Source organism: Micropterus dolomieu, linkage group LG19 (genome assembly GCF_021292245.1).
Source record: "Micropterus dolomieu isolate WLL.071019.BEF.003 ecotype Adirondacks linkage group LG19, ASM2129224v1, whole genome shotgun sequence".
Taxonomy (NCBI): Eukaryota; Metazoa; Chordata; class Actinopteri; order Centrarchiformes; family Centrarchidae; genus Micropterus; species Micropterus dolomieu.
Window position 1 is genome coordinate 10,847,478 of NC_060168.1, and position 25,540 is coordinate 10,873,017.

The 25,540-nt window shown below is 40.0% G+C and overlaps 1 protein-coding gene across 1 annotated transcript in view; it reads right to left on the reverse strand.

Moving 5' to 3' along the window:
- Positions 1 to 979: 979 nt before the first annotated feature.
- The window catches only part of gria1a (glutamate receptor, ionotropic, AMPA 1a), a 91,235-nt gene continuing 66,674 nt past the window's right edge, over positions 980 to 25,540 (reverse strand). Inside the window, exons 13-17 of the mRNA XM_046031488.1 lie at positions 15,293 to 15,491; positions 14,165 to 14,412; positions 10,006 to 10,120; positions 3,451 to 3,585; positions 980 to 1,468 (exon numbers count right to left, since the gene is read on the reverse strand). Of these exons, the coding sequence (XP_045887444.1) occupies positions 1,301 to 1,468; positions 3,451 to 3,585; positions 10,006 to 10,120; positions 14,165 to 14,412; positions 15,293 to 15,491 (865 nt within the window). The 3' untranslated portion in view covers positions 980 to 1,300. The remainder of the gene's footprint in view (positions 1,469 to 3,450; positions 3,586 to 10,005; positions 10,121 to 14,164; positions 14,413 to 15,292; positions 15,492 to 25,540) is intronic.

Below are 25,540 nucleotides of genomic sequence, written 5' to 3' on the forward strand. Positions count from 1 at the left end.
TAGCAACAGCGAGAGGAGGACAACTTTCCTTTTATAGGCCTTGCACAATCTGCAGGGATGTGCCACTCTCAATAAATTGAGAGGGAATAGCTGCACTGCCCATTTCATTAAGACTGGATACAGCGGAAAATACATCACAGGAGTGAGTGAATTATGCAGCAACAGCTCTAACAATAGATTGAAGAATATTTTCTCCAGACTACATCTGAATTCAACAATCTTTGTTCTTTAACGTGTGCCTAGTATACCGATGGATATGCTCTGAATGTCACGACAGTGTAAGGTCACAGTACTGTACATAATGCGTGTTTTCTCTATTCTATAACCTCTCACACAAGGCAAAGCTAGCATTTTCGGAATCTGCACTCTTGACTGTTTTTATGATCATTAAATACTAAAACTCTTTCAATCTGTCAAACAAATGACCCAGTAGCAACAAGTGTATAGTGCATGTGTGTGCATGTGTGAGAATGGTCATATGGCACAAAGACAAGGCATGATGTGTTAAATGAGGCGTAGCAGCAATGCGTGTTTGTTGTAGTCTGGTCAACCGCTGATTTAAACAGCATCAACCTTCAGTCGAGGATAAATCAAATCAAACTACTTTTTGACAAAGCTCTTTGCGCTATTACAACAGTGTAAACCATACAGTACGTCATAAAAACTGGCTATGCTACACAGAGCACATTGTCTTTCCAAAATGGTATGTAAATGTGAGAGTGAAAGAGAGCGGGGATATCCCAAAACAATATCAAATTATCGTAGCAGTCAGGCAAGTGTTTTTCCTCCTCTGCCACATCTGTGCAAAGACATGTTCCGTCAGCCTTCAGAAAGCGTCTAGGTAGTACAAGGTCAGCAGTGGAGGTGAAGATATTGCACACGCAGGCTAACGTCAACAGCTCCATCAAAATGGCACAGCGCAGATGTCACACTGAAGAATAATGTTTTTTTCTCTCCCTCACATAAATGAACATTGTAAAAAAATTCAAAAACACGCCCCAGTGACGGCTTCTTTATTGCAGCACATTTCCCTTCTTTTTTTCAATATCTCTTTGTCAAGCATCCATTCATTTAAAAAAAAAAAAAAAAAAAAATAGTTGTGAGTCTCTGTTCTTAGTTTGTAAGGAGCGGTCTGAGAGTGCATTTTGGCAGTAAGTAAGGTCTTGTTCATGTTGGGCACGTTGACAGCCAGGAGAGTAGATGGGTCAAACCGGACAGCCATGATTTTTGAGGTCATTAAGAGTCTTGTGCTCTTCTTCTGCCCCACCCTGCCTATTCCTCACCGCCAGTCACGTGACGATCACATGCCGGAGGCACCCAGTCCCATGCTGGCGGTGTGGCTCATACAGGGCAGCGTCTGAACGGTCTTGGGGAAGTCGTGGGTGAGGATTCGTCCGTTCTCTCCGCCGCTCCCGTTGCCACTCATCCTGGTCAGTGTGGAGCAGCGCATGGCGTCGTTGATGGATTGCTGTCAGAAACAAACACATTACAGTTAGTCTGCGCTCCAGATTTCAGTTTTACACACACCCATTAAATCCTAATCAGAACACAGAAAGCTTATGCCACAGTTAAAGCTAGCAGCGCACAGAATTATGTACTTTAAAAGGCCTTTCAACTAAAGAAGAAAAAAGATAAGTCTGCGGAATGTTATGCAATTTCTCTGGTCTGTGTTACATGAATATATGCGCAAAAGCAGCTGTTTATGTCACTCTCTGAATGTGGTGCTGGCACGCCAAGAAATTCAGTAGCAGAAAGAGCTATTAGGAGTCATAGGGTGCTGGTTTTCACTCTCTTTATATGGGCCTGGGTGATATTTGTGGGTGGTAAACCGTGGCGCTGGCCGATGTGCAGCAATGTCCCAATTTGAAACAGGAGGAGCAGAGCAAAGTCGTGGGCAGTAAGAAGCGAGCTGAGGCTTCACTCATTGGTTTAATAGCTCCATTCTCCAGTTTAGCTCAATAAAAGCCACTGGGTTCGAAAGCCGACCTAATGGTGTGTGATGCACGTGTGTGTGACCGCATCTCCTATTCTATCGTTGATTAAATTGGGCAAAGAAAGTGTACGATCTGGAGCAACCGGTAAGTGCTGCATGGGGATTGGAGAATTACACCGGCCTCTAATTGGAACAACATTGTTGTTTCTTTCAAGCCAAACAGCATAAAGACACCTCTGGACTAATAGGCTCCTCGCCAATCTCATCAGCATACTGATCAGGTGCCTCTTCGTGGGCTGATTAAAACGTAAGTGTGCCAATTGTCTTGGCCTTGCCTTGCTTTTTTCCCCTTTTTTTGGGGGGGCAGTTTACATGAAGAACATATCAGCGAAGGGCTTTGATGTTAGGAGAATTAATTCAAAGGTTGTTTGTTGTAAATCGATCCACAAAGCAGAAGATTAACAGCTACGATACCGCTGCTGTCGAAGGAGAAACCTCACATCTAAAGCAACAAGTCCCTTACTTTCAGGTTTCTGAACATACAACATTTGGAGTTATACTGTTCTAGGTTACAGTAGTGATGGAACACATGTGAGCCGCACCAGGACTGCCTTATGATATACATATAAAGGATGTTCACCACAATGGGCCCTGCATTTGCGAGACAGTCAGCAAACAGAGAAGAAGGAGCAGGGGAGAGATTTGCTCAGAGCGACAGAGGTAGATAGATGTACCACTGTGATTCAAATTGCCTTTACACCTGTGCTGCGAAAGGGAAATGTCTTAATTTGTGAATGTGTGCTACAAGATTGCTGTAATGGATGTAGTAATGAGATTGAAGTAGAAGACTGAGAGGAGTAAGCTGAAATAAAGAGTTGATTCTACATTATCCACCAAAAGTACAAAAGTACATATTTATACCAACACATATTCAAAATATGTTGATGTGTAAAAGTGTAAAAAGTAGGTTCTTTTAGTGACATCCAAAGGTCGATCTTAAGACAAACTAATGGAAAATGCTATATGCTAACAACGCTGCAATGCTAACACAGGGAAATGACTTTGGTTTGTTATTGTATCAGCTACTTTGCAAAAAATGTAAACTTTAGAAGAAGAAACAGGCATAAGGACAATTTTAAAATCAAGTGATTCATCAACACTGCAGGAGATCAGTGACGTAAAGACGTGAGCGGCAGAGGTAGAGAGAGGTACAGGAGAGCGTTTGCACTGCGGTGAAAGCCGTGAGAGGCCCTACTGTGATCACGGTTAGATGGGCAAGGGGGGTGGGGGGTGAGGAGGCGGATGTCATCATCATCATCATCATCATCATCATCATCATGGCTTCATCACAGCGTTTCCTACCCCGTGGCTGCGCTCTGCCCTTATATCTTAACAGTGTTGTTGGCGTACAGGCCGTAGCTCTGCAGCTCTGTGTAGGGGGCGCTAGCACCACTGTCTAAGGCTGAGCAGTGAAAGGCCTGAGCGGCTGAGGCAGCTGCGGCTCGCGCGGTTGACACCTTCATTCGGCGCGACTCGGTCCTGGACTTGTAGCAGAACTCCACCAGTGCCACCAGCATGGCCAGGCCCAGGCCGCCAATCAGGATGTAGAAGACTCCCGCTACATTGCTGAGGCTCAGAGCGCTCGTCTTGTCCTGGAATGAAGAAGGTGGTGGGGGTCAGAGCCGAGGGTGAGGAGCAATAACAGACTTTACATTCACAGGAAACAAACAAACACACACGGATTCAGACACATGTACTTATTAGACAAACATCAGTTTCACAAACAGGAATCAAAAGTGCATGTACACAAATATACACAACTCAAACCCACACACACACACACACACACACACACACACACACACAGTACACAGATGAGCCTGACTAATTAGGCACACACAGTCATGTAAAGGACATGTATTGTATTTTACAAGACCAGAGGCCTGTACCACGAAGCAGGATTTGAGCTTATCGATGTAACTTCGGGGTTAACTCTGGGTTTTCAGTACCACGATGGTGGTTCACTTCTTACCGGGGTAGATTGCCATGGTAATGGCAGAATGGCTAACCTGCTCCGGAGCAGGTTATGTTCCAGATAAGAGATTAACTCTCTTGACATCAACATCTGTAGGATATCCCACAGACTGTTTGATAGGCTGCTTTATGTTTGCTGCGGTGATGTGGAGAATCTTTTGTAGGCAATAGCGATATCATCCTACAGAGACTGCCTTAGGCTATTGTAGGCCTACAGGTTTTTACAGTAAGCCTACTAACTGCTTTGAAATGTGTTTAATATTTTTTATTACGTATATGAACGCTATTTATTTTAGGTTAGTAGCTATCTTGTAGGCTATCACAGACTGGTCATGTACCTCCCCACCTTCTGCGACGTGGGCGTGCAGGTAATGAGGTGAGTTTTCAGCAGCCTAAATTCAGTTTAGATTCAGTCTTTCCACCACTATTTGAGCACATTTCATGGCATGAATGGATTTTTCGGTTCATCGCTTTATGAAGTTAATTTAGAACAATGTTTGGAACACTTTTGAGTGTGTTAAATGAATTAATCTCATTTTTGAAGTGACGAGAAGTTCTTAAATGTGAGGTGGAATGACCACTTATTCAGTGCCTGAGTCTTTTAATGAGGAAGCGCTGATATTTTCATCCAGCTCATAAGAACGCATCAAATCAACGCATTAGTCTATTGTAGAATATATTCATTTAGGATTTCACACTGTCGGCAATTTTCTGTCTCCCTGCATGTGTCAACTGCAGCTGTGCTACTTAGACTATGTCATATTTCTGTAGTGTTAGTTTGCTCTTAGTTTGTAAAATATGACGTTCTTATGCCAGTGGACTTGTTCATGTCTGCGATTGGTCATCTGCTGCTAACACCGCCTCTTTGATGTGATTGCGCTCACGGCTGGATTGGGAAACCCTGGGTTGACTTACCGAGTTGATAACCAGCTTCGTGGTACAGCTTATCCCAATCGTAATTGTTAGGATTAGTGAAGCCAGATAACGAAAAGATATCCCGGGTATGTTGAACTCACTTTGTTGTACAGGCCCCAGAGGACAGCATACACACATAAATCCACATACAAACCAAATAGTAACAATAAAATCTATTTTAGAGGCCTGTCTCACAAAGTAGGATTTGATTTGTTAGCTGGATAACTTTTGGATCTAACTCTGGCTTTTCAGTTTCACAAAAATAGCTAGTAACTTATGATGCAGACCCAACCTGGAAGAAGTTTCTCACCAGGCTAAGTACTAAGCAATTGTGTCAACATCCCTACAGGATCCAAGGTGGTAAAGAATAGAGTCATACAAAATGTATATGACTTTGCTTTATTGCTCCTAAGATAATTTATTATAACAGAAATATATTTTAGAGATTTTTAGTACAGCTAGTGTTCCTCTCCGGCTATAACCCGGGGCTTCTCACAAAACAGTACTGTGGGTAGTTGGAAAATCCATTAATAAAATGTACTGCTGCATATTAATTGCATTGAAAGTCTTTCAGTGAGTGGTTAAATGTAGACTGTTGGACTCATATTCCATCAGTGCAGGAACAGAGAATATGAGGCGACTTCATGATGGCACTGTCACATAAATAAGACGTATTCTGACTGCACCCTAATGATGCTCAGTGATCACACTTTTTAATTTAAAAAAAAGGAAAAATGTCTGCACTTTGGAAATTAGCTCCCACTGATTTATTCCAGCTGCATTTTGGTCACAGGCCTTTATCAAGTCTTTTTTAATTTAACAAGTCATACTCCTGCTGTGCTCATCTCTGCACCAGAAGCAGCATTAATGAAACAGTTGTTTTCTCTTAATATATTCACCCTGTCACTCCTACATGTATCTTTAACTTCACTTTGTATTACTTTGTGCTGGCGTGAAAGTGTCAAATGTCCCAGCAGGGCTCAACAGTTTAATCTCTCCTCATATTTAATTCAGTACTCTTTAACTGTAATGTAGTTGGCTGTTTAGCGCCCCACCTCTTGCATGTGCACGCAGTCATAGCTGTGTTAAAGTTAGGTGGTTAGACCAGTTATCCAGATTCACCGGTGCTAGATTAGATTAGTAAAACCACATACAAATTCAAGGAGTGCCAGACTGTATTGGTTTCGCTTTGTGAGATAGGCCCCAGATCTTAAAAATAGACACTCAATTCTTCTGACTTATTTATGCATTTCTAAACAGTATACCTAAATTAACCTTTTGAGTCAAAATGCTCATTCACATGACTCTTCTCAAAATTACATTTCTGTGAGGGAAGAGGTGCAGATAAAGTGCATAAACACTCAACACATGCATCATGCAAGCAACAGCACAAACAAGTCTTTAGTTTGACAGGGCTCTAAATAATGGGTCATTGTTCTTATTCTCTATTGCAGAGGTACCTACTTACATTTATGCCTATTTATAGTCTGTAATAAAATGGAATCATTAAGATTAGACTTAAATCAGTCCACCTGAAGGGCTCTCTCAAAATGGGGTCTAATGAGGAATGTTATTTCATGTAAGTCCATTGGAGCAATAGTTTGTGTCACTTGAAGAGATTAATGCCGCATAGAAACCCATAGTTTACTTAGGACAGTTTACAATTTATTATGCCTCTATTTGCATTCGAGCTTACATTTAACTCAGTATATCAGCCCCAGTGACTTTCAGGCATGTATTTGTTCTTTTCAATTAAATATATTGTTTTTAACCTGAAGGGCAAATTTGCATTTGAATATATTTATTTAGGTAAAATGCTGTCTAGATATACCCTGGCATTTAGTAGCATTATGTAATATAAATAAGGTTTTTATACCAGGGCATGTATGTCAAACTATATGCAATGGCAGACCGAGAGTTTGCAGGCTTTTGCTCCCAAACACAGACAACACCAGGTGATTTCAAAGACAAATTCCTTTTCTCTGGCTGACTTTATGTTTAGCCCCTGGAGCTGTATTCACAAAGCTTCCTAGGTCCTGGTGACCAGATTGTTACAAAGGTTTTAGAATAAATGTGTATGTGTATGTCAAAACCTTCTACTTAAAAATACAATTAAAACTAACCAAAGAGAAAAAAAGCTACTAATGAAGTGTCTTAGCTCTTCACACCGCTAATAACTATTTAGAGCAGTAAGCTAGAGTTGTTTTACAGAGCTTGGGAGTTTTTTAAGCAGATGAGAAAATTACTGCAAATAAAAAGCATCACATGCTCAGGTTGTGAGTGCTGCTAAAATATTACAAATATATGAAGCTAAAGCCAGCAGCTTAGGTTAGCATAAAGACTGGGGTAAACGGCTAACAGTTACCACGTAGTACCTCCATTGTTTTATATATACAAAACATTTTTACACTTTTTTAAGAATACACAAGTATTACGAATTTAGTGAGCATTAGAGCTGCTTGTAGGTGGATTTCATTGTGTCATATTGTGAAACATACTAAAGTGTCAAAGTATGAGCAAGTAAAAAGGGAAGAAAGAAAAACCGCAACATGATCAGAAAGTCACTTAGCATTAGAAACACATGCAGGGGTACCTGAGCTAAAGAGAAAAGGCTTCAGGGAGAACGACTACTTGAAACAGCGGATAACATTAAGTGCAAATGCATGCAAGCACAGCGGCAGACGTGGTGTGACTCGGGGTCGATCTAGCAGATTGGCAGGGTTTGCATCCACACATGCACACTCTACAGTGAGAGAGTCTGGGCAGGATTATTTTAAGGGCCAGAATGCAAAGGTTACAGCTCAACATCTTTGAAGGGTTCAACAAAGTCCAACGGCCTAATGTCATCATCTGTCTCTCTCTTCTGTGTTTCTTTTTCCCCACTCTTTCTCCTTGGGAAGGAGTTCTATTCTAACAAATAGCTTCAGAGTGAATCATATTTAATCAACAGTACAAACTCAAGGTTATCATCACAATCTATTTCAAGGGGATTTATCCCACATAGATGGTAACTGCATGTATAATAAACTATTGTAACAATCCCAACTAATCCACCACGAAATATTTATTTACACGCTGGAAATGAACATTAAATCTCTGGCAACACATACTCATCAGTGGGAATAAATAGACACCAGAGTACCAACAAAGTACCAGCCCGAATATAAGACAATGTTTCTTAAGTGAAGCTGTGTCATATTAGAAGACTAGATATTTGTTTGCGTTCACAACAGCAGAAAGTCTCTTTGAAACACAGCCTGTGCACTACACAATGGTTACTTTAAGAGTAAGCTACATTATATTAAACTAGCTTGTGTTAGTGTTGCTGGGCAAGCTATTTATTTTAATTATCCCTCAGTATATAACTGCTAGCACCAAGCTATGTAACTTTTGAAAGAAATAAAAACACATTGGTCCTATTGTCAATCAAAAGTAGTTGAAATCATAAGCAATAAAGATTACTTGATCTGGTATGACCAGAAGCTTTTGGTGGCTTCATGACCCATCTCTGTTGGCACAACTGTAATACTACGATTTAGCCTTTTAATTGACACTTGTGGCCACAGTGGCTGCTGTTCAGCAAAAGTTACATAGTCACCCATGGATTTGGTTTTCTGCTTCCTCACGTTAATGTTAATGTAGAAACTGATATTGTTGGGTGTAGTCATTTTTGAAAAAAATAAATTCCTACAATTTTGAAAAAACATGTTTTCTGCTGATAGTTTGAAAAGTGTTCACCATTCATTCTCAGTAGTAGGAGTTTTAACAGCAGTAGAAACTGTAGTAGTGATAGTAGCAATATACAGTAGCTTAACTATGTTTACTTTACTGTGTCAATTATAGTATCAGCAGTGATAGAGTATCATCAGGAGGGAGTCGTGTCAATTCTATTTGATAATTGCAATTCAATTATTTAAAAAATGGTTTTAATAATTTACTGTAGCTTTATTAAATGTTATAACATATACTAATATATTAGCATTTTAAATATGTTAAACATACTGTATCTGCATACATGTAGTATTCTGATTTTTAAAAGTCTTTATCCAAAAACAGGAGATGCACAATGTGGGGTCGTCCTATATTCGGGCCAGTACAGTAGTACTGCTAGAGCCACATTGGGAGTATTGCTCAGTGTTATAGAGGATGAGGGCTGGACTTGGGGCTGGTCTAGGATCAGGGCAGGGTTGTGCTGGGAGGTGCTGTGAGGTGACAGTTTTGGGTTGGAGACTAACCTTTCTTGCGGAGTCCTTGCTGCCACACTCCCCTTTATCGTACCACCATTTGTTTTTCAGTTTGTCTAAGACGGCTTGCTCACTGAGTTTCAACACCGCTAGGTTTACTGGGATTCTTCCAACCATAAGGAAATAACATAAATAACATATTATACCATGTTATTTTATGTTATTAATTCAGAGACACAGAGCAGCAAATACATACACACATTAATGCTTGGGCTTGCTTATAGGTTAAAAAAATAAACTGAAATAAAAAATGTATCACATACACCTTACACACGCACGCACACACACACACACACACACACACACACACACACATATATATATTGCATAAACATCATTAAAAACATCAGAGTCAAAGTGATATGCATTAATACTCCATCTAGCTTGGTTGACTTGCCCTCTAAGGCAGTAGATGTGTATTACTATATCACTTTGGGCAACCGGCACACTGCTTACCCTCACCTATGCAACACAGATGTCTTAACTGTATCTTTTTTTATCTAAAGTAAATTGCCAAAGTTCACAACTAAAATGGAACAAACTCTAATGAATGCAATTTTAAAATTTCATTGACCACGAGGGGCCCAGCTGGTTTAATTACAACACATTGATCAATTTTAAATCAGTCTTGTTCATTTTGTTTGAGCAGGGAAGGTGATGCAAAATTTCCCCCTCTGTGATTTTCAAATTCAGACATCACACACCAAATAATCACCCCCCCTCTTGGCACTTTTCCTTTGCTCTTCGCCACACCACAGAGAGATTAAGTGTTGCTAGAGTGGTAGTGCAGTGTAGGCCTGCCGGTTACCCCCTCTCCCTCCCCACCCCCACTCCCAGTGGTGGTGGGTTACCCGCAGGGTTTATCAAACTGGCTCTGACCTTGGAGTCCCCGCCCCCGCTGCCGCACTCTCCCTTGTCGTACCACCACTTGTTTTTCAATTTGTCCAAGAGGCCCTGCTCGTTCAGTTTTAACACTGCCAGGTTTACTGGGTTTCTTGAAAATAATATAAAACGGCAGCCATTAGGAGACACTATATGGGACAGATATAAAGAGATTGGTCGCATGGTGGTGGTGATTATGACAACATTGACTTATGATTACAAACTCCTGCATGTAACTACTGATATGGAGCAGGAGAACTGGCTTTAGATGCACATGTTAGTTGTATATCTGCAATGGGCTGAAATGCTGGGCGCCCATAAAGTAGCAGAGTCAGGTTTTACCAAGCAGGGGCCTCAGAAGGAGGCAGAGCAGACACTATAAATGAGAAATGCCTTGGATGCGGAAGTCTGTCTACAGATGGTAATTTCCTTTCAGTGGCACCAGCATACAGATTGCTATGGTAACTAACCTATCAATATTCAACCCATAACGGCATTCTGGTGAATAGAATCCTGTGCTGATGAATTTATAACTTTCAGCTGAGACAAATGCAGACAGAGGCTTTGAATGTTTAAACTGTCAGGTTCACTTCCAGGCTGAAAGGAAACCGTGTGACCAACTATAGACAGTCATGACATGAATCTGTATAAACCAGCTCATCCAAAGCATCTCCCAAGACTTGCTCTCTCTTTCTGGTGAGTGTCTTTGTATTTCCTATAGCTGACTGGCCATGGAAAAAGACTCTCTCCATCTACAAATCACAGAAAGGCAGAATCTGCAATCAGAATTTGCATAAAAGAGGTCAAGATTACAACTTTTACCTGATTGTCTTTTCCCTCAAATCTGTGTCAATTCTTTATGTGCAGCAACAGTTTAGTTTGCCAATATTCTGCCTGTCTCACCAGCAGACGCACAAGAGTCTTTATCCCCAACCTTGAGTGCACAACACAGCTGTAGGCAACACAGGTATCCTCAGAGCTTGTAAAACCTCTGAATTCTTTCTCAGTCCAGTGGGCTCAGACAGAAAGAAAGAAGTCAAACTGTGTGGACATGGATGGTCTGCAGACCTGCAGGTCATTGGTTAGTTTGGTCAGTTGGTTCGAGGTGAGCAGATGTCAGGCAGGCTACTGTACAGTATGTTAGGTGGGATGGGGTAAATAGTCAGGCAGGCACGGGGGTGGCTGGATATCATACATGTAGGAAATGAAGCAGGGAGCACAGAATCTATACAGAACATTTCACAGACTGATCACAAAGTGTAGTTGTGAAGTGTGTGAAGACCGGCAGTCAGAACACCCTGTGAAATGAAGAGATTATTATCTTTTTTTTTGCTACTTACAATTAGGTCTGCAATGCAATATGAATATAACATTTTAAATCTATTTTCATATATCCAGTAGGGATGTTCAGATCTGGCGAATTGGTATCGTCCCTGCTACTGACCTTAGTAAGCACATCTGGTATCACATTAAATACTTAAACATTTCATATTCTGCTCCGTTAACTTGCTGCAGCGAGCTAATTTTAATGCGTTAAGCTAATGCTGTTACTCTCCACATATGAAGCACAATAAATGTATTTTAACGTGAACACAGTGGTCGGCATTTACTGGGAATATGGAAGTTTAACTGGAAGTGAATTTAATTTCCAGTAACCAAAAGATTATATAATACAGTTTACACAGTACATTTTCTGATTTTATTTGTTGTTGGGACAAAGCAACATTTGTGCTGTTTGTTAGGTCTATATCTGTACACATCACAAGTAATCCTATTTTAAGAACCTTGCATGTTACACTTATCTGAAAAGATGAGCCTGATGGTGTGTCTGTGTTCATTTCAGAATATAATATTAGTGCCTATGTGAGGCATGCTAACGTGCTACAATGACAATGCTAACATCCTGATGTTTAGCAGGTATATTGTTTACCATGTCCCAAATCATAGTTTAGTGTGTCGGCATGCTAACATTTGCTAATTAGCAATAAACACAAAGTACAGATGAGGCTGATGGTAATTTTGCAGGTATGTGGTCATAAACCAAATTACTGGACAAAGTAGAATTTTGACCTGATGAAAAATAAGGAGTTCATTCCGTCCTGAGGGGAACATGAATGTCTGTACAAAATTTAGAGATATTTTACAGGAAAGAGAACTCTGACATGCTGGTGACGCTAGAGGAAAGATCGGTGGATGACCAAAGTCAGTAGGATTCACTATTTCCACCATGAATGTCGGTACAAAATGTCATGGCAATCCTTCAAATCGTTGTTGAGCCAGTCTGGACCAAAGTGGTGGACTGACTGACATTGTCGTCCCTGAAGCCACATTAGCATGGCAAAAAATATAACTAAGGTTGACACATTATAACAACACAATCTCATAAAACCGTGTACCGTGTAAATATGCACAGTTCTAAAACCAATGTGTAAAGTGTATAAACTTCTCCACAGCCTCATTACAAACTGTAAGAATGTTTCCAATGAGCTCGATGCAGCAAGGAAACTTTTTAAATTTTGAAAACAGCTAGAGCACTGGTACCAGATATGTACTTTGCATCAGAGATACTCTTGAGTTTATGTGTTGCATTTGGAATAGAGAGAGAAAAAGTCGAATCAGTGTATCCCTAATATTCAGTACTCAAGTGCAAAATGCAAATCAGTGCTTCAACAATGCATTGCAGGCATGATTGAACTCACCTCTTTGAGTTCTTTGGGCATTCACTGATGCCTGATTCCAGATGAGCAGCACAATTAGTCAATTTCTACATCAACCATAAAAATATTTGAAAATTTCCATCCTTCAATACAACACTTGCAGAATGCTCGTTATCTGTTAATGAAGAGCTCGGTATCAGACATCTGTAAAGGTCCAGAGTGGCACTCTGAGAATAACATACATCACTCTTTTAATAAATAACAGAAATAGCGAGAGAAAATGGGGCCATCCTCAGCTGTTCAGCACTGCATCCCAAACACTGTAGGTTAGGACCAGTCTGACTGCATGACCTGGGAGCCGATTCATTTCACCAATCTTCTTGTCACTGCTACAGCACTTACTTGCTAAATGAAATGTAATTTGCATGAAATTTAAATGGATCCTCTGAGTAAGACATGAGCAACATTTCTAGTCAGTGTGTTCTGACCTTTGGCTGTCAACCAAGGTGGAACCCCAAATGAATCCTCAGCGAGTTTGAATGAAATCTCCCCATATGGCTCTTTTCATTAAAATGAATGAGGCCTATTAGAGATAGATTAAAAGCTTCAGATGCCACCAGCTCCTGCGCTCTCTCTGTAGTTGCAAGAGAAATATTAATGGAAAGTTGGTTAAGGTGTTAATGTAATGGGAAAAGACAGCTGCTGCTCTTGGACATCGATGGCAGAAAAGTACATCCAGTGTGGATAATCATTCATTAAACCAATTATCACATTGAATGTGGCAAATATAAATTCAACTCTGCTGACTTCACAATCAAGGTGTGAGCCCTGGCAGAAGTGGAAAAGTAGCCATATGGGATGTGGTCCTTTAAGCTGTAATCCTGCTTCAAGGGCCCCTGTTGGTTAGCGAGAGGCACATTTACATGTTGTATGTGTGTTTCTGTGTGTTTGAGAGGATGCTTCAGTTTCAAAGCACACCACATGAGACCAGGAACCACAAATTTAGAATGTAATTAGAGGGCAGCAGGAAGACAAGTGTGCTTAAAGAGGATAGGAAATCTAATGGTCGTACTTTACACTTCTGCTAGTTCTCCCAAGTCAGCTATGAATAGGCTAGCTGCATACATACATATGCAGACATCAACAAAGGTGGCAGTGAGCGGTGAAAATGGGCATGGTCAAGTTGTAAATGTCTTTGTGACAGTGCACAAAGCATGGAGAAAAGAAGGAAAAAGTTTAATGAAGTACTGTTAAAGTAATGCCATGCCTTGTATGTCTGATTAGCATGCGTTCAAAGAATGTAGAACAGAATACTAATACTGAGATGTTGTGTTATTGTGATAAAAAAAAGATGCATCATTGAAATGCATGACATTTCACAAAAAAAAAAAAGAGAAATGAAACAAATAAACAGGGGACTGATGATGCTCATGCACATGCTCCAATAAAAGCACTTGGAGGCTTTTATCCAGCCATGCTGCGGTGGCAGGGTGGCTTACCTGAGAGGGGAGCCCTTGGGTGTGGCAATGCCATAACCTTTAGAGTCCAGGTTTCCTCCCACCTTCATAGTATCACACGGTTTCCTCTGCTCTATGTACTCATTCATTGTGGACTCCAGCAAGTAGGCATACTTGCCCTTGGACTTCCTGACTCTCATTACGCCCTCGTCTGTGGTCTTGACAAACACGGACGGGTCAGCCGCCTTCATGTAGGACCACATCTTCTCAAACACAGCAATCTTAGACCTCTGACAGCCAGAATTGTTAATGAGAGAGAAGAAAGCGAAACAGACAGTGTAAGAGTGATTACTTTATTATCTATCTTTATGTACAATGTACACAATGTACAATTCTACATCTAATTTATTGAAGCATCTGCTAGAGATGCTTGAACTCCAGAGAGAGTGGCGTTAAGCAACGTTTTACGTTTTGTAAAAGCACTTTTTACTGCTCTTTTTAATGCATGTGCAGAAAAACAGTAGTTTAATAGTCGGGATTGACTGGCTTTATTTTTTTTATTTCAGCCTTAGGCATTAAGAAACATTATGTTTTGTAAAAAAAAAAAGATACTCCTTGCTGCTACTATGAATATCATTAAAAAGAGACTGCTTTGTTGGGGGGGTTTGTGAAAGAAATACAGTAACGTAACCAGTTACTTTCATCACCCAGTAACAAGTAAAGTAATATTATTACTTTTTCTAAATAGTAATAACTTATTACAATTTATGAGTAACTTGCCCAACACTTCTATTTACGGTCAATATTTTTTAATCAAAGCCATTTAATGTTGTTTCATTTTGTAGCTAGCTGTTTCTATAGCACTTTTCACTTTGGGGATGGAGTCCGCCATTCCCAAACTGGATTCAACACACATGGGATTTACAGGAAGTGATGCATGCATGTAATCCAGCATTACTGCTTGTAAAATGATCTCACTGATATCATCCTCACTGTTTACTATTATATCTATAACGCTTTAACAGAGCTAGATTACGTTAGTGATAATGCAAACCCAACATTTCCTGCTGCTTCACATTAAAAGCCTTCAGCTGGTGAAACAGCGGGGTTTTACAGTGTAGCAGTTGAAAGAAACACAATGTGTTTGTTGTCTGAATCTCGGTTTCTCACTCTGAAGAATTCTTTGGTGGAGCCGGCATCCAGTGTTCCATAGGCAATTTCTGTCTGCTTGGCTAAATCCTCAGCACTCTCTATAGGAGACACCATCCTCTCCACCGTCAGGAAGGCAGCCAAGTTAGCAGTATAGGATGAGATGATGATGAGGGTGAAGAACCACCAGACGCCTCCAACAATGCGGCCAGACAGAGAGCTAAAAAGCAGAAGGACAGGATCTTTCGTTGGTCAAAAACAGATATATCACACATACAGTTTCCAGCTCATGTATATGTTCAATTCATGATTGTTGATTCCATGTTTCATTTTTACAAACAGAATCAATTATATGTTAATGTAGGGATTAACACAAATAAATAGCATCATTCTTTTTCTTCTTGGACAATTCTGGCCACAATCAAGTACAGCGATCTAAAAACCTTGTGATGTTCACACCATCCAAATGACCTACATTGCATCACACTCCCTCTACGCTCACACACTCTTCGTTCCCGCTTGGGAGAGCTTAGCCCAATGTGCTAAGGAAAGATAACCAGTTCCACAAAGGCCCACTCAGCTTCCTGCCTGCCAAATTAATCTCACTTTAAGAAAGTTGCCAATATGTTTCATGGAACCACGCATATTAATTGTTGGGGATTAATAGGCAAAGGAGAACACTTAGCCACTGCTCTAATTGCACTTTAAAAAAAACCCCACAAAAAAACAACTGGATGATTTGTGAGCAAAATCCCCGGAGTCAAATCCCTGTCTCTCTCTCTCTCTTTCTCAGTGTGTCTCTTCACCTCAAGAGAAGCCAGCTTGAACAGCAACAGCAGAAATCATGTTGCGTTACATATCGGGTCCCCGACAAGCACGGAAGCACAGAGCGACGGAGCTTACGCAAAGAAAATGACACAAATCTGAAACAAAAAAGGCTTTCATGAATCACCTTTGTGCTGTCAAGCCAAATGGAGCGTGAAACATGAAGGCGAGATTAAGTATGAAAAAGGGGGGGGGGGGGGTTAGAAACATAATCATTTAAGATGCTTTTCAGATGACGGGGGATGATGAAAGAGCAGCCGGGGAGCGAGTGGAGAGCAAACACAGAATGGATGCCGAGCCTTTGAAAATCAGTTGGGAGAATGCAGAGCTGTCAGCATGGTGTGTGTGTGTGTGTGTGTGTGTATTTTGACTTTTTCACTGATCACTGTTCAAAAGGGTGTGGGTAAGGTTAAGCCTTTTTCTGTGCAGTAAGAAAACCAGCATGCTTTTCTAAATACGTTGGTGCACTTTTAGTACTGCAGCACATAATTCACAAGCAAGTGGTTGATTCTGCTGCGTCAAAACTCTCCATTTTAGCTCTGTACAGCTAATGGAACTAAAACATTTTCCACACTGATGATCACTTATACTCACGGCTGTACAACATCCCCTCTGACCTTCATTAGGTAAAATTCATACAGGCAAAGAGCCCTGTTATCATATATATTTATGTAAAGATGGCCCAAATAATTGTACATCCATTCTGAGCTCTTCAAAAGAAGAACAGTTTAGAAATGTCAATAGATAAACTACATACATATCAGCCCACAGATTAATTCCATATGCAGGGATTAATCAAATAGACACTAATACCATAGAAAATACAGGGTCAAAGATTGAACCAAACAGCTACCTATGATCCAATGGGGAATTGAAATATCCAAGGATGGATCTACTGTATCAATACTAGGACTGGGTATCTGTACTCGAATCCCTCAAGGTATCAACCGATACCGAGTAGTATCAAATCTTCTACTGTCACTGCTGCCAGTTTATCGTCACAAGCTTGGCTTTCTGATTGTTTCTTCGGATATCCTTTGACACTAAAACTGTACTACTCTACATTTTTATTTGCAACTGACAACACTTCGATCAACAACCGATCGATCAGTGCGTTCCATCGTATCAATTCAACGCTTTTGTGGCGCAGCCGCGCGTCAGCTGACTTTACTCTAGTAGCCTCCAGCTGCTTGTATTAGATGTAGTTGATGTGATCGACTAGATGTGCTGGCTTTCTTTTCCTTTCCTTGCTTCTTTAGAGTCTTTAGTGTAATTTAGTAATTTGTTTAAGCTGACTCTATTTCTACGTGTTATTGTCGGCGATTTGGAGGTTTGTGACTCACCACTAACGACAAAAGCACCTGCAGAGATCTTTAAATTCTGTTCTTCTAGATTTATTGATCCCAAGTTTACAAATATTATTCTCCGTGGTTGACTTTTTAAAAAATTATCTAAAAACTTAACTTATATTCCTTTTCCACAACTCACAGTGGTCATTAAACTAGTTCACTAGTCCATAACAACAATAAAAATGGCTTCAACAGGTGGCATTTTACGCAAGGTATGGAATGAAGCACTGTAGTATCATTTTAAGGGTGCTAGTTTTGGTACTGATATCATTTAATTTTAAACAATACTCTTATCAATATCCTACAATAGAACATTTTAAAAACATGTTATCAAGCTTGCTAAAAAGATTAAAAGTTTAATTAATATTATGAGAATAGTTGCTATTAGTATAGGTAAAAAAATCAATATAGTCAACAAGATATTCAATGAACATATTAATCATTATTAGAGCTGTAGCTAACGATTATTTCCATTGTCAATTAATCTGCTTGTTATGTTCTCATTTAACCGATTAATCATCTATAAAATGTCAGAAGGAAATGAAACGGCAGATATTAATTTCCCAGTGCCAAGGTGATATCTTCAGATCGCTTGTTTTCCCCGACCAACAGTCCTGCAGTTTTACTATCATACATGACAAAGACCAGCAGCAAATTCTCACATTTGAGCTGCTTTAATCAGCGATTTGGGGGTAAGTTAGTAGTAATAGTTGCCTATTCATTTTTGTGGAGGAGAAGATCCAACTTATCAACGAGATGAGGGGGGGCTAGCCTACAACAACATAAGAAAAAAAGAATTATCATCTCGCCTGGCACGATATCACAGCATCACACTGAGAGGTGCTAATTGAGACCTTTTGGCTTGTGCGTAACTCAAGAATCCTGATTGCTCCCCGTCTTTTCAGGAGCAATGTGAATTTCACCTGGAGAAGATATGAGTACTGAAAGACAGTCCTGGAGACTTTCTAAGTGCAACAACTTTGCATTTTCACAATCTCTCAATACTATACGTGTTTACATTGCTTCTCAGTTACAGTACACTTGTGTAGAGTTCTGTGAGTAGAGAAACAAAGTGACAAACAAAGAACTACTCTAGGATTGGGGGGAAAAAAGAGAAAGTTTGTTATGGCAACACCAGTGCAAGTGAGAGAGAGGGAGACAGAGAGAGAGAAATGGCAGCGATGAAAAGTAAACTGGATAGTACCACCAGAGGCTGACAAACTCCTTAGCTTTGACTGCTGCTGGCCTCCAGAGATGGCAGTAAACAGCTGTCTAATCCTTCTCCTTCAATCGTCCTTTTTCCCCCCCTCTCCCTCGCTCTCTCTCTCCTGTTCTCCGCCTCTCTTTTTTTTTTCTTTCCCCTCCATCCTACCCTATGTCTCCGCTGTGCTCCCCGCCTGTCTCTTCATGCGCTGGGGGGGGCTGACAGGGGCTTGTTTTGGGCCAAGACAACAATAGCCTACACCTTGGCGCTGACACTGACGCATTCAAGTATGCGCACACTCACACACACACATAGATACAAATGTGGATACTTCTTCTTTCCAGAAGACAGTGTGTGAGTTTGTCTGTGCAAGAGAACAACCGGGTCACCATTTGCTGTGTGAATGGGATGAGGAGAAAGACAGGGGCTTTGTATGTGTGTGTGTGGGTGTGTATTGGTTCTCCTGCAGCAATCCTCCTCCCTAGTTGAGCAGAGTGACTGGCAAACACAGACCTGTTTGTCTCTGTTTGTTTCCTTTTGAACTCACTTCCTTTGAGCCTCCTTTCCGCTCCTCATACATTATTGCACAGCAGCCAACCTCGGTGCCTCCGTAAAACATTTGCTAAGCTGTCTTATTACAGTAAGGGAAATATTCCGAGTAGCGCTGCAATTTCATAGTCGTGTTAAGGCAATGATTAATCAATTATTCAGGCTGCCTCTTTTTATTGCATTATGAAGAAAAGGGATAGTAATAGGAGCATCCAAAGCACAACTGTAGCTCAGCAGCAGTGACGTATACCGAATGTCATAGAACTGTGGATGCTAAAAAGGAGGGCTGAAATTATTATGGCATTTAACAAGTTATATACCAAAGAATAACCAGCTAAAGCTTCTAACGATCTGTTGTTTTTCCTCTTTTTCTATCATAATAGAATTCCCTCTAGGCTCTGGGGACGTGTAATAGGACTTTTCATAAAATAAATACTGGAGTGATTAATCAAAAAATAATCAGTTGTTTAATGGATTATCAAATAGAAGTTTACAGTAGGGTTTTTTGTTGGATAGCATTTGAATCCAGTACCAAATCCACGTATCAAATTACACTTTTAAATCCCTTATTGAATCCATTTGTTGTGCATTATGTTTAGCTAATTAATTTCATGCAACACAAGATAAAAATAATTACATAAGACGTGGAACTCAAACAGTTACAATCAAAGAAGTGTTTTGGACACTGTTTTAGAAAAGAGAGATCGACCTTGAACCCGCAAAGAAGCAACACTGACATAAGGTCACATCATAAACTTGATGTGGGCGCAAGTGTTAGCAACTGCTTATTTACACATCTAGCAAATACGAAGCAATGGCGCCACCCTGGATGTAAGGGCATACTCACACTAGGCCCGGTTGCCTTGTACCATGCTCGAGCATGATTGTGCCCCCTCCCCACTCCCCCGCTGGACTGCGCTCACATTGCGCCTAACTATCCGAGTCAGAGCACGTTTATGTCATTACGAGTTCCGTGGGGACAGTTAGCAATCACACTAGATGTATACAGTCCAGCTTAACCACGGAGTGATCACACTGGTCAAACAAACCGGACTTTGGGGGTTAAATGTGCTTAGGCACGGTACGGATTGCCTAGTGTACGCCCTAAGTTTCACCCCGTCTTCTGGCTCTGTTTTTGGTCTCCACCAACTCCTGCTAAATGCGTCCCTATGTTCACCGGCTAGTCGCTAACTTCATCTGTTGGCCGCTTGGTGCTGGGCAGGTAGTGTACATTTGGTTTATCAATTTCACTATGAGGGGTGAAACGAGTGCTATGAAAGAAAAAAACAGGGTTGAGAGCGGTGAGACTGAACCAAAACAGTACTGAGCTGACACAGAGCTGAAGGACGCCGAAACACTCTGTAGAGGTGAGGGGAACAGCAGGGTCAGGTGACTATCATCTGTGGGTTGCTCACAGCTAGTGTGTGAGCGAGCATGCTTGTGTGCTCACACATAACAGAGACAGTTGGCAGTTAGTTATGATGGACAGCAAAACGAATTGGACCACCACTCTACAGCATATCAGATCCATATCTTCATCCTTTGCTATATGATCTCCACCCACAGCTCCCTGAGAATCTGCTGCAGCACCAAACTCTCATTAGAATTCCCCTGGCTGGCCTCCTCTATTCGATATGGTAATTAGCAATGACTAATGACTTTAGCAAGTGTAAAAAATGAGTCAGTAATGGCCACATTACAATGGATTAGGAATTACAGAGGTTTAAATGAGAAAGAAAATGGTCTCTAATTATGGTGTGATTCTAAGACAAATCAGGGATGGAAAAGGAGTTTTATGCTACGCTGCTTTTTTTGCTTCTTAGAAATGAGCGAGACAGCTCTATCTCCTTAATGATTGGGCACAGCCACTCCCAATATGTCTGGACGGACAAGACTTGTTTTTTGCGAGTCAGTAGCAACGACAAGATGAGAGTGACAGAGGCAGGCAAAGTGGAGCCTGCAAGACAGAGACGTGCAGAAAATAGAAGCAGAAAAACCTACAGACACAGCAGGCAGGGAGGTATACACACATACACATATACTCTGTGTATTAACGCATTTTTAAGGCCTATATGCTGACTAATTGGCCACTGCTGTGGTGAACTGCAGGAAACGTCCTTAGCCACCAGCTTACTAGATGTGGAAATGATGACAGAGCTACGACCACACCAGAGCATTATTTATATCAAGACCACATCAGAGAGCATCCACTACTTAACACAACAAGACCACAGAAGACAAAGTGGAACTGTGTGTGTCTTTATGTGCCCTCAGTCACACAAAGATCAGTTATTTCCCCAAAATAATTGGGTTTTTTGGTTTGTTTTTTACATGTAATGACAACCAAGTCGAGGGCTACTTTATTTGTTATGTCTGGAAGGATATACCATACACAGCTCTATAGAGGGATTTCTAAGTTGTGTCCATACAGCGTCTGTATTCTCTCTAACAAGTCTAAAAACACTGTGATAATTGAGGGTGTTGAGAATATTTCTTAGGTGTCTTGATTGATGGCAGGGAAAGGTAAGACAGGTCTAGCTTAGAGTAATGTAGCTGACACCATAAGTGTTTGACATTATAGCTTTAGGTATTTCTCACACGTACTTGTCCTCGTCAAGAAGACAACAATAGACTGATTAGCTAGAGACAGTAGCTCAGACGTCAGGCTAGCAGATATCAGTGTTCTCTGGGAATCTTACAAGGTTGAGTCCTACAAGATTGTTTACAAGAACTAACTGGCTCCACAGATACTAATGGATAGTGAGAGATTCCAATATGACGACGCATTGGAGTCTAAACATCAGATAGATAGGTGTTCTAGGTGAAAGGAGACCTAATAGAGAAACCTACAGGCACTAGGGGGAAGACAGAAACATAAAAGGGACCACAAGATGTTATCCTTCAGATTTGGTGTTGGCATTTGACGTGTTCACATGTTGTATTCTGGCACAGTATCTCCTCGGCCAGGCTCAATACACCATGCTATGTTAAGTCTTCATCAGTCTCCGAAACTTCTTCACACCTGAACCTGGCTCACAACAATACTTCTCAACAATTGGCGTCACGTGAACAGGATCTCAACAAAACAACAACTGGTAAGTGCAAATTTATTTTATTTTTGCCTTGCCATGTTGTGTTTGACGAGATCAAAGAAAATCTGTGTAGTAACTATAATCTGTCTGAGAATAATTTCTAAGATTATTAAAAAACATTTACACACAAGATTAAAAGAGGATCCAAGTCTGGGGACGGTGTCCTGGCTGATCTCTCTGCAAGCAGGGCTCGGGACAAATGTGTCATATAATGAATGTTCAAATTTAAAAACTAAAATAAGTAATCCAGTGAGCACAACAGGTCTAAACTCTATGAATTTGATCTATAAAATCCTTGTATGAAGGGCAGTGGTTGGTCAGTAGGTTTGAGACTTCCAAGACTGCGTGGTGTTTAACCGACGCAGCCCAGCGAAAGGGTGGTAGTTTCCAGGACCGCTTCGGGCTGTACCCGACACAGTCGAATACCGCACCGTGAGGTTAACTCTTTGGGGAAGACGTTCTGTGGTAAGCACGATATGAGGGTCTTATTTCGGTTAATCGAGAACGGTGCTGAGACTGTGTCCAGAGGGAACGAAGGCTCTGTTTGCTTCCGGCTTCAGAGGCCTAGACATTTAAGTTGTGTACACAAGGTGAACATGCTTGAAATCTGAGTATTTCACTCCCAAGTCATCAAATTGCCAACCACTGACATATAAAAATAAGAAGAAGTGTGGACACTTTTGATGCAGTAGCAGTGTTTATTGAATGTTTGTGTTTATTGTTTGATGTTAAATGTGTCAATGCATGTTTACGGTTTGTGAATTCTAAATAGGTAATCAGTCCATAGCAGAGGCTAAAAATTTATCTGTAGTCAATTCACTCGTGTAAACATTTAAACCAACAAAAATAAACACAATGATTTTTTGGATGATAAAAGTAAAAATGTAGAACAAAATGATCAATCTGCCAGTATCTGGCAACCAGAGTCAAGAATGCAAATCAGAATGTCCCTGATATTAAGTCAGAATATAAGCAATGTTTTACACACACGCCTGCAGAAAGTCCTGGAAAAAGTCCTGGTTTTCTACACTTTGCCTATATGTGAATTAATAAAGGCTGAATGACCATGTAAAGAGTTGTTGATAAAAGTGAACAGCAAATGGCTAAATTAAAGGTTACTCCAAACTATGGAAATCCAGCTTGGGATTTCAAATATATGAAAGAATGTATGACAACGTAGTCAGCTGTGGCTTATCAGTGTCATGCTGTGACTGAGAATGGCAAACACTGAGTAAGTGGCTGAAGAGCTAAAAAAGTGCCAAAGAGCGCTAAATATGTTGCTTCATGTCTTAGGCCCGTGATAGAGGCTGTGTTGCAAACTAAAACTGCAAAATGCTGAAAATAAAACTTAATGTTAACAATATTTGATAAACAGCTGAATTTAGTATTTTCAATGAGTGCTTCCAAAGCACAAAAGAATATGTCAAACTATACCAAGATTAATGCACTCTCAAATGTTTATTCAAATTAAGTTCACCAAAGCAGATTGTGAAATTTTTGACATGTACGATTTGAGTTTTTCCTTTAATTAAACTAATAAAGGTTAAGATTTTTACAAGGCACCGCCCACCTCCCCTCCCAGATTAAAAAAAAAACAGTTGCTTTCTTATTGTTGGAGGTTAATCTGTATTACCAACCTTAAAGTATTAACATCTGTAGCGTACATGAGGTAAGGCTACTAAATTGCCACACACAATATAGAGTTGCTCATTTATGACTAAGAGTAAAATGATTAGCTTAAATCTGTTCAGGGGTCGATAACTGCTCATATCTCTGTAGTAAACTTTAGAGAATTAGAGAATTTCAATACCCTTTCCATAATATCCATATGTTATTATGTTAACATAATGCAATATAGCTGGTCTAAGAACAGAAATATGGTGCAAGGCTTAGCTTAATTACATAAAGTGTAGAGAACTTATAAAGTAAGTTGAATAATGTAATGAGATAATTTTGAAATAGTAATAAATGAACCATGACTCATCCCCTTCTTTAGCAAATATTCAGGTAAACTAATTAAAGTATCCAAAGACAAACAGACATGTTCAAAACATATATAAATAAAAGCAACAGTTGGTGTCTATAACAGACTAATGTAGGTTTCTACTTTTGATGTTTCTTTGTTTTGATGGGTCCCGTAGTCCTGTTTTTGCGGCTTTATTTTCTGTTAGCTTTAGTTCAAAAAATCAGGTTAGAGGGGACAACTCAGATCCTACGACCCTTTGTGGGTTGGTCTAGAGGAGGTCCCTTCCATTTATTAATTTTGGCTGGCTCATCATTGTTCTTTTATTCATTGGTTTTATGTAAAATGTTTTTATTGGGGTCAGAATTTAAAATTAGTGATAGACACCCGAGTACCTGCTGTTATTAAAGAAATTAAAAAATACTAAAATTAGGATTAAACAAACCTTAAACTCAGAAACTATTTCCCATGATCAGAATCAAACTCTACTTTCCTTTCCTCCATTGTTCAGATTCTATAAACAAAGGTTATCACCTAGTTGTTCACTGTTAGACGTGAGAGCGTTTTAATAGAATAAATCTAATCTAATCTTAATTAGTGATCATAATAATTGAGTGCCAATTATCAGGTTACTACATTTTAATCATTAAAGTTTAACTAATTTTCATTGAGTTGCAAGAAGTTGACTATTTTCTATTTCAATGAAGGTCGTTATGGTCTAAAGTAAGCAAAAAGATCAAAAGTAGATATTTCTTGGATCATTGAAGATAATTAATGAAATCTACTGCTACATAATGTTGTAAACAGTAAACAATACTAAACTACTACTTCAGATATTCACCAATAGACATTTTCTCAAAAATTACATCTCATGTTTTGACTCAAAAATTACATCTCATGGTTTGACTCACATCTTATGTTTTCTAAGTGAGTTTTAAAATTACTGTTTTCAGGTTTTAAGCGTATTGTGTTATGATGAGAATAATAATCAATGTAACTTACAAAATGTGTAATCAGCTTAGAAGTTAAGAATATCTTATTGCTGCAGAAATTATTAATTTCACTTATTTGTTTCAATAATTCCCTCTGGGTGTGATGATTTAAAGCTCCAGGTCAGGAGGTGAAAGGTGACCTAATAGAGAAACCTACAGGCACTAGGGGGAAGACAGAAACATAAAAGGGACCACAAGATGTTATCCTTCAGATCTGGTGTTGGCATTTGACGTGATCACATGTTGTATGCTGGCACTGTATCTCCTCGGCCGGGCTCAATAAACCATGCTATGT